This window comes from Bacillus rossius, chromosome 3 (assembly GCF_032445375.1).
Source record: "Bacillus rossius redtenbacheri isolate Brsri chromosome 3, Brsri_v3, whole genome shotgun sequence".
In the NCBI taxonomy this organism is placed as follows: domain Eukaryota; kingdom Metazoa; phylum Arthropoda; class Insecta; order Phasmatodea; family Bacillidae; genus Bacillus; species Bacillus rossius.
The window spans coordinates 27,279,850-27,293,627 of NC_086332.1; the positions used below are offsets into that span (position 1 = coordinate 27,279,850).

The 13,778-nt window shown below is 33.7% G+C and overlaps 1 protein-coding gene across 2 annotated transcripts; it reads left to right on the forward strand.

Annotated features, from left to right (window-relative positions):
- Positions 1–373: 373 nt before the first annotated feature.
- On the forward strand, positions 374–5,039 carry LOC134530419 (AP-5 complex subunit sigma-1-like). Of its 2 annotated transcripts, none has more exons than XM_063365227.1 (2): positions 374–679; positions 761–5,039. In XM_063365227.1, the coding sequence occupies exon 2, from the start codon at positions 776–778 to the stop codon at positions 1,349–1,351; it is 576 nt and encodes a 191-aa protein (XP_063221297.1). In that variant the 5' UTR covers positions 374–679; positions 761–775; the 3' UTR covers positions 1,352–5,039. The 2 variants fall into 2 exon arrangements, with proteins under 2 accessions (XP_063221297.1, XP_063221298.1); XM_063365228.1 differs by having other exon boundaries at positions 764–5,039.
- Positions 5,040–13,778: the final 8,739 nt, after the last annotated feature.

Below are 13,778 nucleotides of genomic sequence, written 5' to 3' on the forward strand. Positions count from 1 at the left end.
AGATTGTGTAGGAGGGGTGGCGCACTTGGGGCTTGTGCTATCATACCAGCCGAGGCCAAACTGGTGGACATGACAATTATTTAAAATACTCTATGACCCAAATATATATATATATATATATATATATATATATATATATATATATATATATATATATATATATATATATATATATATATGCAAATATTAAAAAAAAATAGTTCTTGGAATGCACCAAACTAAATTAAAATTTTCAATTCGTTGATTTAGAATTGGTTTTAATGTGAGGTCCCAAAATTATATTTTTATCTTGCTGTAGGTTGCAGTCGATCGGATTAAATTTTAGAAGTAAAATTGAAATCTTGTGTTTGTTATGTCTGTGGATAATATGAACTTCGAATAATGTAAATATAAGTGTTAACTTTAAAGCAGTAATCATTATATAGTTGTTGAGATGGCTTTGTGTCTTTTCTTTTATTTTTGACAGTAATCGTAATCAAGTAATTAACTCACTAGTTTAATTACTGTTATAGGACAGAACAGCAGGTACAATAGTTGTTTTGTAGCACAATAAAACGTATATTTAAATATTGGTAGTTTCGGTTTCACGATTGTACGGGATTATGAGCGATAATTTGATACTGATAATGTAGCACGTATCTTCAGCATACGACGCCGTGTGTGACTAAAATGCAGAAAGGTATTCCTTGCAGATGATGTTATAAATGTTGTTGATGTGTCAGTAGTGACGGAGATGTTATAAATGTTGTTGATGTGTCAGTAGTGACGGATTAAAATGGTGCATGCGATCGTGGTACAGACACTGCAGCCGGGCGAGAGTGAGGTGCTGTACTACCGCTTCTACTCGTCGAGTGAGATAAGCGCCGCGGGGGTGGAACCGGGAGCGTCGTCCCGGCCACCCAAGCTGTTCGACACGCCGGCCGAGAAGCAGGATCTGGCACGTCACGTGTCGCGGAAGGTGCAGCTGCAGTTCCACATGAAGCTGGCGCAGTCGCTGGTGCCGGCGGGGCCCCACGCCGCTGTGCGCGGAGGCTACACGGAGCGCGGCTGGAAAGAGCGCGTGGAGCTGCCGGTGGTGTGGCAGGGTTGGCTGGGGTCGGGGCTGGCTCTTGCGCTGCTCTGCTCCGCCCACGACAACCTCATGCAGGCCCAGAACGTGCTGGAGACACTGTCCGCCCAGCTGGAGAAGCACCTGCAGTTTGTGTCGAGTCCTGCCATGGCGCTGTCTCTGGTTGAGACGGTCGCGCTGGTGGTGAACCAGTTCCTGCCCTCGGGCCGGCTGCTCTTCCTCAACAGCAAGCTGGTGCACACCCTGGAGAGACAACTCGAGGCAGACCTGTATGCCAAGTAACTGTCTGAGGAAACTGGCGTGGGATGTCGCCAGTAAATGATTAGGCTGTGATTAATCAATTTACTTGCTTTATAATCAGTTCGACATGGATGAAACAAGTGTGTTTTTCACATGGTTTGGGGAATGACCTGTTGTCCTCTCAAAATAAAATCCTTTTGCATCAATAGATAATTGGGTAAATATGTATTGTACGGATTAGCGCCAAAAAAAATCTTACAAATATGAAATAACTTTCATTATATGCTATCTTACGTCCTCTTTTCAGAACCGCCTGCGGAGATAAAAAATTCCAAATACTTTTGGAGATATGGCCGTTCTTATTTTGCTATACCAGACGTGTGTAATAATTTGACCGTCGCCATTTTATATTTTGCCGTGTGCGCGTGAATGTCTAAATAACAGAAATTTTCCATTAGGTAAGGTTAGTTACATTATAAATACTTCAAAATAAACCGAAATTAAAAATAATATCAATTTATTTTACATGTTGTATAGTTTTAAGTATTTATAATGTAACTGACCTGACATAACAAAATGGGACAAAGGTAGATTAGGTCAGGTCAGCTACATTATAAATACTTTGAAACTGAACAGACATTAAAAATAATAAAATTAATTTTATTGGTTGTTTAGTTTTAAAGTATTTATAATGTAGCTGACCTGACCTAACAAACCGGGAAAAAGGATGAACAGAATAAACTCACGTAAGTTTCTTTTTACATGATGTATTCGTTTACGTGAGAGTCCTTAAGATCCACATAAAGTTCTGCCATTCCGATTACACCCGAATATTCACCTTCGGCCAACCTCGGGATTTATTTATTTTTGCGCAGGAAAAATGAATTGAAATATTAAAAGTGGTCAGATAGGTTAGCTACATTAAAACACTTTAAAACCATTTGGATGGTTAGTTAGGTTAGTATAGCTACATTAAAATAAACAGAGAAATATTTATAAATAAACCCGAGGTTGGCCGAAGGTGAATTGTTCGGGTGTAATCGGGAATGGCAGAACTCTATGTGCATCTTAGGTTTCTCCGTTCGGGAACATCGCAAAAAAAAAAAATGATACTTGTAAACAAGCAACCGTTATCGCCGCACGAGTGCACAGGATGAAAATTAAAAAATTTGATATCTCCAAAAGTATTTGGAATTTCTTATCTCAGCCGGGTTTAATGAAAAGAGGAAGTTTAAGAGCACAGAATAAAGGTATTTTCGGATTTTTAAATTTTTTTTAAAAAAAAATCACCAAAAAATGAAGATTAAAAAATTCGATATCTCCTAAAGTAATTGGAATTTTTTATCTCCGCAGGCGGTTCTGAAGAGAGTACGTAAGATAGCATATAATGAAAGTTATTTCATATTTGTACGATTTTTTTTGGCGCTAATCCGTTTAATACATATTTACCGATACTTGTTAATTCTGTAGTTTAGGTCATTTTCCTTAAGAAATAACTTTTGATGTAATTCTTGACAAGGCTGGCTTCTATGAAAGAAGGTGAATTATTCAACAACATTATTCTAAATTAATTGTTATATCACAAGCAGTTTTTAGGTAACCTGTAATTTTTTTTTCTGTATTGTGTCAGGTTTTTTTGTTTAGGGGTTTGTTGTTTATTTCTAAGAGCTGAAAGTGTATACATAAATTGTATAACTTTTCGAGTATAATTGTAAAGCAGGGAGAGGATAAAATCTATTTGGTAATATCGTACAAATATGTAGGGCTTAAGTAATGCTAAAAAAAAAATCTGAAAATGGTATTAACTTATGATTTTGTGAAAAGGCATTGCAATTTTTCAAGTAGTTTACCAGTAGTTTACAATTTTAATGGCTTTAGATTATGTTAGGTACATACCTAGGTAACACATAGCTTAACACCAAGAGAACAATTGATTATGTTCGGATCAACATTAAAAATAATGTAATTTCGGTTGATGCTCTTATCACTGTGGTGTGATGGGTGGAACGCGATGCATCAGCCAAATATTGTGTTATTGTGAATATGTGGTTTTCTAACTCATTCAATGAACAAAAATTAAAAAAAAAATGTTAAATATTTATTATTATTACATACACACAAACATATATGACAACCATCAACACTTTCAGGTTTTTTCAAAATGTTTGAGAGAAATGTGTACAATTTAAAATTGATATTAATTTGGAAAATCACAATGTTAACACATTTTAGAGCATTCACAAATCCATTTAGTAAACAAAAAGTGCAATTAATAGTATTACCAATATACTGGTTTCACCATCTTTTTTAATCTAAATTCTTGTATTCATTCAAATAACATTACGCTCGCAACACGGTGGAAATATAAAATATTTTTTTATTTGGAAGTCTGTCACTTCTGCTATTTATTTAATGCCGATGTGATGGATGTGATGAACGTGATTGGTTAGAAAAATATTTGCATCCATCGCATGATATCTTACGTTCTGCTGTGATTCCAGCATAAACAGATTTTTAGGTTAGGTTAGATACATTAAATAAACTATAAAAATGTGTGGATGGTTGGTTAAGCTTGGCTAGCTACATTATAATTGTTTATTCCTAACTAACCGTTTAAACAATTTCATAGCATTTTTAATGTCGTTATCCTAACCTTACCAACCATCCACACAAGTTGAAAATATTTTTAATGTTGCTAACCTAACCAATTGTTCCAATGATTGATGCTTTCATTAATGTACTTTACCAAATTACTCATTAAAATGGTAAACTACTGGTTAATTTCTTGAAGTATTGCAACACATTTTTAAAGAAAAGTTTCAGGTTTTTATAATTTGTTTTGTATAAACAAATGATAGGGCCTAAATAATAAGTTGTAAAAAGTACAAGATAAATAAACATGGTCTTCATAATGTATAAGTAATACACTATAGTAATACTACATCATACATCAACCTAACCTAGGAATTTGAGAAGATCATCAAGGAACACTATTCCTTGTAGTCAAACAAAAGAGGTAAATTTTGATGGTAGCTACTTATTAGGGGGGAAAATAATGTTCTAAGTTCTATCACTCTTGCGTGAAAATCTCACAGAAGGGTGTTTTGAATTATAACTGAATTATGAAAAACACGGTAATGGAGAGGATGATGAATTCCAGAAAAACTGTGGGGTGAAAAGCATAAAAAAAAAAGAGTAATTATGGAAATGACAATTATTTAAAAATTTACAGTTACATTAATAATTTTCTTCAGTATTCATTTGTTCCCAATTTGGAAACTCACACTATTTTCCCCTACTATGAAGCTCTTCATTACTATCAAAATTTCCAGAATCCAGTTTGAATTAAAACAAAAAAAAGAAGCACAGTTTTGTGAGAATATATGTATACATATAAACGACTTCACAGTATTTTGAATGTTGCTGACCTAACTGTATTAACCCTTCACTTTCTTCATTAGCACCTAGAATTGTAAAAACCCAACCTTCTCGAATGAACTATGAAACCACTTTGAGGAAACTTAGTTACTCAAAACATACCCTTCATAAAATATTCACCCAAACTACAATATTCTAAAAATATAGGTACCTCATAAACACATAAAAACTCACCATTTTTAGTAATAACTATAAATGGATACCTACCATGGCAAAATCTGACATCTGTCCAAAATAATATGTAATGCACAATGAATTTGTTCAAATATTACAAAAAAAAAAAAAAAAGAAAGCAATACCTACCACACAAATTTACACTCTGAATTGAAAGTATTTTTTTTACAACCATATCTTTTTTACACTGTTACTTCCAACCGCTCACAAGTTCTATTGATTCAGTGGTGAAAAACCTTATCAACTAACGAAACTAATAAACATAATTATTTGTATACGCAAATACTTAAACTTTTGTTCATGTAATGTCAAACAACAAATGTTTAATAAACTTACAATAAAAGTTAAACAATGAAAACACTATTAATTTCACTGGTATTGGTAACAGTTTCTAACCAGTTAGTACACATTGCTTACAGGGTTGGTTCGGAAAGTAATAGGACTGAGTCAATTTTAAAAAATTTATTGAGCCAATCGTTACAATTCTTTAAAAACTTTAAAAGTAGGCTCCTTCTGTGTCGATGCAGTGCTGGCACCGTGATTTCCAAGCATTGAAGGCGTCACGGAAGGCATTCTCCGGAATAGCCTTGAGAGCCGCGGTGCAAGCTGCTTGGATCCCCACTGTCGTCTCAAAATGCTCGCCTTTCATCGGCCTTTTTAAGCGAGGAAACAAAAAGAAGTCCAGGGGGGGGGCCACATCTGCTGTAGGCCGGCTGCGGAAGCGTTGGGATGCCGGCCTTGGTCAGGTAGCTGTTCACAAGAAAGGCGATGTGAGCCGCAATTTCTGGTCATCAGTGAGCACTTTTGGGACCATCTTCGCGCACACCTTGCGCATGTTCAAATGCTCCGTCTCAATGTCATGAACCACAGATTTTGGTAAATTTAACATCTGGGTAATTAAACGAATACTCAGTCGACGGTCTGAGTTCAAAACTTTGCGCACACGAGTCACATTGTCGGGGTTTGTCGAAGTCGAAGGTCTTCCAGCACAGCTCACAAACACGTCGTGCGAAAAAGCCTGTCCTGACTCTCCAGCTGCTCGGAGACAACTGACCATCCGCTCGTTCGTTAGCTAGGAACCCCCTCTACAGAATCCAGCCGGTGCGCGCACGCTCCGAAGTATAGTCGCGGCGGAATAAAATCAGTCCTATTACTTTCCGGACAAACCCTGTAGATCAATTTTGACCTTAATTTTAAAATGTGTGTGGAAACAACTTCTATAATATGTTAATTCCTATGTAAAATTGTAAACATGCCAATGAAGAAACTATTCTTCACAGTTAACAAACCATGGAATAATTGAATAAAACTATTACATCTTTAGTCAAATAAAATTTGTTTAGTTATTTTATTCCTTTTAGTTATAATAAGTTGAAAAAATTACCACAGAATGTAATTTCATATAGTTTTTTTTGTTATAAATTAGTTTTATGTTAATACAGTTACAGTCTTAAATATATTATACAGAAATAGAATGTCAATTTGGTTTGAAATACGTCTATATAAAATGTGGACTGCAAGCATTGTAGTATTTTGTTACATTTTTTTAAGGCGTTGTATCAGGGTCGTAGCCAGGGGTTGAGTCCTGGGGGTTCAGAATTCAGAAGAAAAAAAAAGTGAAAACAGAATTAGAAAATAATAGCAATTTAGCTACATAAGGTTACACAGATATCATTTTGGAAATATTATTGTAATCCTTAGTGGGTAACATCAGTGTATGTCCTCCATATTACAGCCCTCGTACACAGAATCGGCAGGTATTGTATTTCCAAAAACAGTCTATATTTAATGCCAGCTTATAGATGTTACTTTATGTTTTTCATAAAAACTTGACATGTGTGTTTCATGTATTTATTAACATTAATACATATGATTTATGACTTGTCTTAACAAAATCAAACAATTGCCTTAAGAATAAAGTATTAAAGCAATTAAATAAAAATAAACAAAATATAAAATGTCCAGTTATCTTTTCTCAAGCAAAATCATTAATAAAAGGGGTGGGGGGAGGGGGGTTGTCTATAAAGTCTGTTTACGGACAATAATTTTACGTGATAACGTCATAAGAAAACATTGATGAAAAATTGCATACTTTATCATTATTTTCAAATATTATTTAGTTTTTGCAAATTTAATTTAAATAATTTGTTTAAATATAATCACAAACAATTACTTATAGAAATAAACTGAAATCAAATCAATGTCAATAAATTGTTAATTTGAAATGACGAAATTAGACAAATAAATCAAATTTTTTAAATTGCTGCTTTTAAAAAGCCAGCTTTAACCTGTTTGATATTATAGAAGATTTTCTCGCACGGTGGTTGGCCGGTTCTTGCACGCTCGGCTCAGGCGGAATGTGACAATGAGTCATGCTTTTTCGTGCGTGCAGAGAGCATTCATTGATTTATAAGACGTTATCACGTCAAAATTCTATGTGTAAGTGTTGGATTGTTTTATAAGTCTACTATTCCCTGGAATTTTAGTGTGACAAACAATTTTCTCTTTAAAATTCAAAAAATTTCGTTATAAAATATACATACTTGTGAACCACTATATAATGTTAATACTGGAACCCCCTCTTCACAAAACGGCACTGATTGTAGTGATTGAAGTGATTCTGCACCAAAATTGTTTTGAGTTCATGTGTTTTCCCACGTGTAATGGTTATGTATCATTGTAGTCACACGACTTCTCTCTATGCAGTAAATTGTCTTTAATCCGACTCTCGTTCAGGTTGTTGACCTTTGGTCGCCAGGTTGCATTACTTCACTACAGCCGTTTTAACTTCACTCAAAGAGTTTATCATTACTGTCCGTTTTCAATTCAGTACTGTGTTTCCTTGTTTACTAGCGGGTTACATGTTACATTTCACTGGTACATTTAAGTAATATTTATTGGTTTCAGTTGCCTTTAACATTATAGCCATTTACCATAGACAATTTTTTGCATATATATTAGCATAACATTTTTCTTATTTCTAGTGACTCATGTTGTATTTGTTATAGTTAGTAGTTATTGTTGCTGTTATGATCGTTATCATATTTATTTTACTTGTAAACAATTTTTATATTTTGTTGTTACTATGCAAACTTTTCTGCCATGTTTACATTAATATTACCTGGTGAACATGTGACTTATGTATTAGTGTCATGCTAGCACCTGACACATAAGATATATTTATTATTTTGTACTGATTGTATTGTATTTAATTTATGTAAATATTCTTTGTTATTTTTATTGAATAAAAATAGTTTTATAATCTTCCAGTTTCAGTGCAAGTCTTTTTGCTCAGTTAAATCATTTAAACTTGGTATTTATTCTGTGTAAAAAGAAGTCAGTGTTTTTTAGCCAATTTATTTTTGTAATACCGTATTTATTTGGGTTGTTTCATAAAGTGATGTGTTAGAAATCCATGTAATTGCTCCTGTTTCCCCTTTTTTCCTACCTTCCTTGTGCATTACCATAAATGTTTGGAGAAATTGATAGATAATAGTAATTACGAATTCTGATTATCACAACAGACAAGTATTTATTTATGGTTATGAATAAGATATATGTATGTTTTTAATTAGTAGGCTAATATGTTATGTTTGTAACTACACTAATTCTGTTTTTACAAGCGAAAGTGTCTATTAATAGGTTCTTTAAGAATAGAGGATAAGAATATGAAGTGGCAAAATACATACAAGAAAAATTATTGTCAGCTAAATTACAGTCATTATCAACTAACAAATCAACGCAAGATTGGGTAGTTGTCAAGTGTAGAGATTAAAAAAAGAAAAAAGAAAACACCAAAAAATTGAATGATTGAGTTCCTTATTATATTCCTAAACATAATATTGAAATATTTCACAATTAATTAACCACTTTACGTTTGCCCAGGCTGTGACTTTGCCAGCACCATGCCTGATTCCAGGTAAATGTTTGAGGGTATTTTCAGGTTAAAGGATGGTGTAAAATTATTGTAAAAATTACCAGTAATGTAGATATTGTGACGTAAATTTGTTTTGCACTCTAATAGTGTAACAAGAGATATCCCTAATCCTACTGTCACCGACTACTGTTTACTTGATACTAGTAATAAATAAATCCTGTGGTTCTCCAGAGATCCTTAAGAATACAGCGTAGCCGAGACTGTTTTCTGAAAGACACGGATGTTTAATGTAAGTACGTTACGGCCGGGGCCAAGACTGTTTTCAGCCATAAGGCACAATTAGGGTGGAAAACAGATTAGCAAGCTTCAAATCAGCATCGGCAGTTGAGAATTAACGTAAGCAGAAACTTGTTCCCAGTCACCATGTTGTGACATTAAAAAAAAAGTAGTTACAACTCTATAGTGAGTTGTAATGGAATTTTTGTTCCCTAAAGGAGTCTCTCATTCAATGAATATGTCATGAAGTGCAGCAAGGCAAAAGCAAAACTAACAATACATAATTTTGTATTAGGTGGGAGCAAAGCTGGATTGGGATATTGTTTGAAAATTAACTATCTTAAGTAAAGATTTGTGGCTTAATTGTGTAAAGTCATTCACAGTAACACGAAAATTTCTATAACAGCCTTTAAAGGTATAAAAATAATATTTTATGGACCACAAAACAGAATATTACCTGACTGTTTACAAATAACAGTGAATTACTTGGCTTCTTGGGTATGTTGTATGGAAGAATAAAGTTTTATAAATAATAGTGGTGTATTAAATTTATTGGAGTTTTTTAATTGTTTAAATACAAATTCAATTCCTTAATTTGAGTAGATATAGAGTTAGAGTCAGTATATTCAACGTAAGAGAGTGTAAATTAATATTAATGGCCTTCAGTTAAAAATATTAAAACACATGTAAAATTAACTTGATGTAATCTTTTGGACATACGCCATTGAGGCGCACCTGTGTTTTCGTACCATGCGCGTCTCTGCCTGAGGACGGGAGCAGATATCAGTTCCCGAAACGTCGCTTGTTTCTGTTTTGGAAAAACTATTGTGTTTGTTTCGTCTTTTCGTGTTTTTGTCTCGTTTCAACTGTTGTGCCGAATTTTTTAGGTTCAATATTTTTGTGCTGTCATCATTTGTGGGGGTTTTTTCATTCTGTTAGTCCATTTTTCTTTGTTTTTCTTTGTTTGCTTGACCATATTCCTGTTATGGAATATTATGTGGTGTTTATATACTGTTGACAACAGCAATTTTTTGCTTTATTTGTGTTTTTTGTCTTTTGGGTATTTTTTAGTTTTCTTCTACAGAAAAAGTGCTTAGCAATGGCGTATGTCCAAAAGATTACATCAAGTCATGCACTCCCATTGCACAAATCTTTCAAAGATAACATGTAAAATTAGCAATGCATGCAATTCATACCCAACTGTATGCAAGGAATTAAAACTGACCAGGACAAATATGTACAATTTATCAATTAAAAATAAACCTTATATTATGAATAAAAATGTTTGTAAAAGCTACTTTTATGAGGTATTGTAATGTAATGATTTAGTAACAAACACCATTGATTAAAACCTTAGGTTGCAGTTGCTTAAAGATGCCAAAAGAGTAAAAAATATATTATTGATAATTTTATACTTGACAATACTAGATTCTGTGTGGCAATATTAGGGTTATATGTAGGCCTATATGTATAAAGACTTCTTTTAATTGTTTATAGTTGGAAAAATTTTAATTACATCTAACAAATTTGACTCAGTTTGTAGTAAATAAAACTAGAATCACAATATTGTTATAACATGATGTGATGGTTGCTACATATAGTCTTTTTCTAATCAGTTACGTTCAACACATGTGACATCAGCACGAAAATAATGATGGACGCTACAGCCTTCTCCAATTAAAATGCTTTTATTATTCAGTTGCATTGTGGTCACCTCACTGAATTTTAGCTTCAGAATTTTGTTTTTTAAAAATAGACTAATGCATTGGTAATACCATTATAATTTTTTTTTAGTGGTTTTGTTTGTGAAATTTGTCTGAGAAATTAAATATATTACGTATGGTTATTTCTAAAAATTAAATTTTAATTAAACATATCTCTCACAAATATGTTGATTTAAAAAAATCTGTAAACATTGATGACTGTTGTATTATTGGTGTATTTAATGGCAAGAAATTTTTTTTATAAATGATGGTTTAATTTTTTGTTGTTGTAAGGTAAAAACTTATGTTCACAATAATGCAATATTTTGTAGTGCCATTTTGATTTCAGCATAAGGGAATATTCATAGATACTGGTCCAATAATTTAAATATACATGGATTTATTTTACAAGCTATAAAATAATTTTTAAACTAATAATTGGTTCAAGCTACTTACTCATTATTTTATTTATGTTGGTATTTTAGTTTCATTTATTGAAGCCATTAATTTTTTTTTTTCTGTTTACAAGTTTCCACAAATATATTGTTAATGTATTTTTATACAAAAATGCAATACTACAATGAAAATAATCATATAAGCAAATAATTTAAAATTTTCTTATGATATTCCATTTTTTAAACCTCCACTGGTTCTGCAACTAGTGCCGGGACTGTGTGTGATTTAAAATATTGTTTTACAGCAGGGAGAAATGTATTAATACTAATATTAAGCCATGTATTACGTGCATTTTAAGGCATTCCTCTCAACCTACCCTTTCTGTGCTTTGTTGCAGGTTTCGTTATCACAAATAGCCTTTTAACTTTTTTTTTTGTCAAAAATTGAAATTTACAGCATTTGATGCAAGTATTTTTTATTGCACTGTAAAATGCCATCCTCTTTTCATTGCCTTGGTCATTTTTGTTGATACTGTAACAGCTGTACAATGTTTTATTATTTAATTTTCCTCTATGGCTCGACATGCCATGGTAAGATAAAAGTATTATTTCTGTCTCTGCGGGCTTATAAATCTGCACTGAAAAATATATACATTAAACTGATTATTGTAATGCTTTACACTTGTATTTTTGATCCCACTAACCTCATATTTTGCAGAATGAGAGGACTAATAGTAGTAATGTTAGTGTTGGGGATGGATATCCTTTATGAAAAAAACTTTGAAGTATGTATGATCTATGTGTAGTTTTATACATTAATGTGCAAGATTTAATTGAAAGCATTTTAACCGAAATTTACTTGTTTTAACAAATATTATTATTATTATTTTTTAAGAAATGGGAACCAATACTGAGTATGTAGTTGCTACCTGGTTCTGTAACACTTGTATCGAGGTAAAACTTTTATTTATTACATGTTTCCAAGTAGGTAGCAAGTTGCTTGGTATTATTTTACTTTGAATAATATTACTATTACTGGGTGCTAGAAATATTTGAACTATTTGACCGGAACAATTCGCGGGTACAATGACCTGTAGGATAAACTCCATAGTTCTACGTACACTCGGTCAAATGTCACCCACTCATTGGCTGCTGTCGTGTGAGACGTCCCAGCGTAGCAGCCTGTGATTCGATAAAGCTTTGGTCGGGTGTTTCTCATTAGCCCAGCGTCATCCAGGTGAGTTGTGAGCCAATAGCAGAGGCAGCAATGAGGTATAACTATTTGTATTTTAGCCTATCGCGGAATAAATTCACGAATTTTTCCGGTCTCTAGCAATGCCCAATCCCCCTTAATGATTATTTACTGTGGGAGATTTCCTTCCTTGTTTCGGGACTGGGTATTGTGTTGTTTTTTTTATCTCCGTTCTGCGGATGTTAATGGCATTCCATCGTAGAAACATCTTGTCATGAAAACACTTGTCTTCCCCCCCCCCCCCCCCCCTAATTCTTCCCTCACACTGGCGCACGCGTAGAAACAAACGCTCTGGAGCATTTGCAAGCAAAAAAAAAGCTATTTATTGTGTGTCAAGAGATTCGGTGGTGGTTATGAAACCTGGGAAACCTGGGACGTTTCAACGAAATTATAGCAGAATGTTTTACGGGAATATTACTACACCGTGAAGAACATCATTAAATGTACCCGGAAGGAGAAATCTTAGCTCGGGTAATGAGACGTCTGGATCAGTTCACGGCACGATTGGTGCACAACACGATTACCGCAACCCCGTTATTAGAATATTAAAAGAAACTGTATAGAGTTTTTTTTTTTTCGTGAATACGCTGGACGCTTGCCATTGTTTTCCGTAGGCATTCGGGAGCCACGGTTAGCCTAGCGGTGATCGCCAAACGGCCGTTTAAGCCGGGTGCACAAATGAAAAAAGAACGGCAACAGTTACAGTAAGTTGTACAACAGCGCATAGGATGGTCGTGTGCATGGGAGAGAGATCGTGCGCATAGGAGGGGAATGAATATATTTTACTAGTTAGTTGAGTATAACAATCATTTAAGAATACTGAAACTATCGACCTCATCAAAATAAAACGCTATGCCCACATGCGTATTATGTTTGCGCCACGGACTCGGCAGCGATGCTAGGAGGAACAGATTAGCAAAGAGCAGTGAAGATGTCACATTGTTAAGCGCAAGAAAACAGAATTCATACAGCGTTACAGAGTCAAGTCAGTGAGTCAATAATGAGCGTATTTATACCTATTATTTATTTTTGTCACGGACGCAGGGCGCAACAGCCAATGAGATTGTAATAGGATGAAGTTTTAGCGGGACTAGAGAACTGTTAATAATTAGCACTAATATCGTGGAAAGAAATTTGTCGAGATATTACAATGCACAGGTGTTATGTAATTCCTGCTTTAAACATTAATTATTGCTGTTACTTATAAAAAGTCACTACCAATTAAATAAATGAAAAGTTAAAAAAAAGTTTCGTGGGTAGAATGGTAAACACATAACCCAAATTAATTTTGTTACGTTAAAAAAAAAAAAACTGCGTGCTTAAAATGCTGGTCAGATGTCGTGGATAATCACTT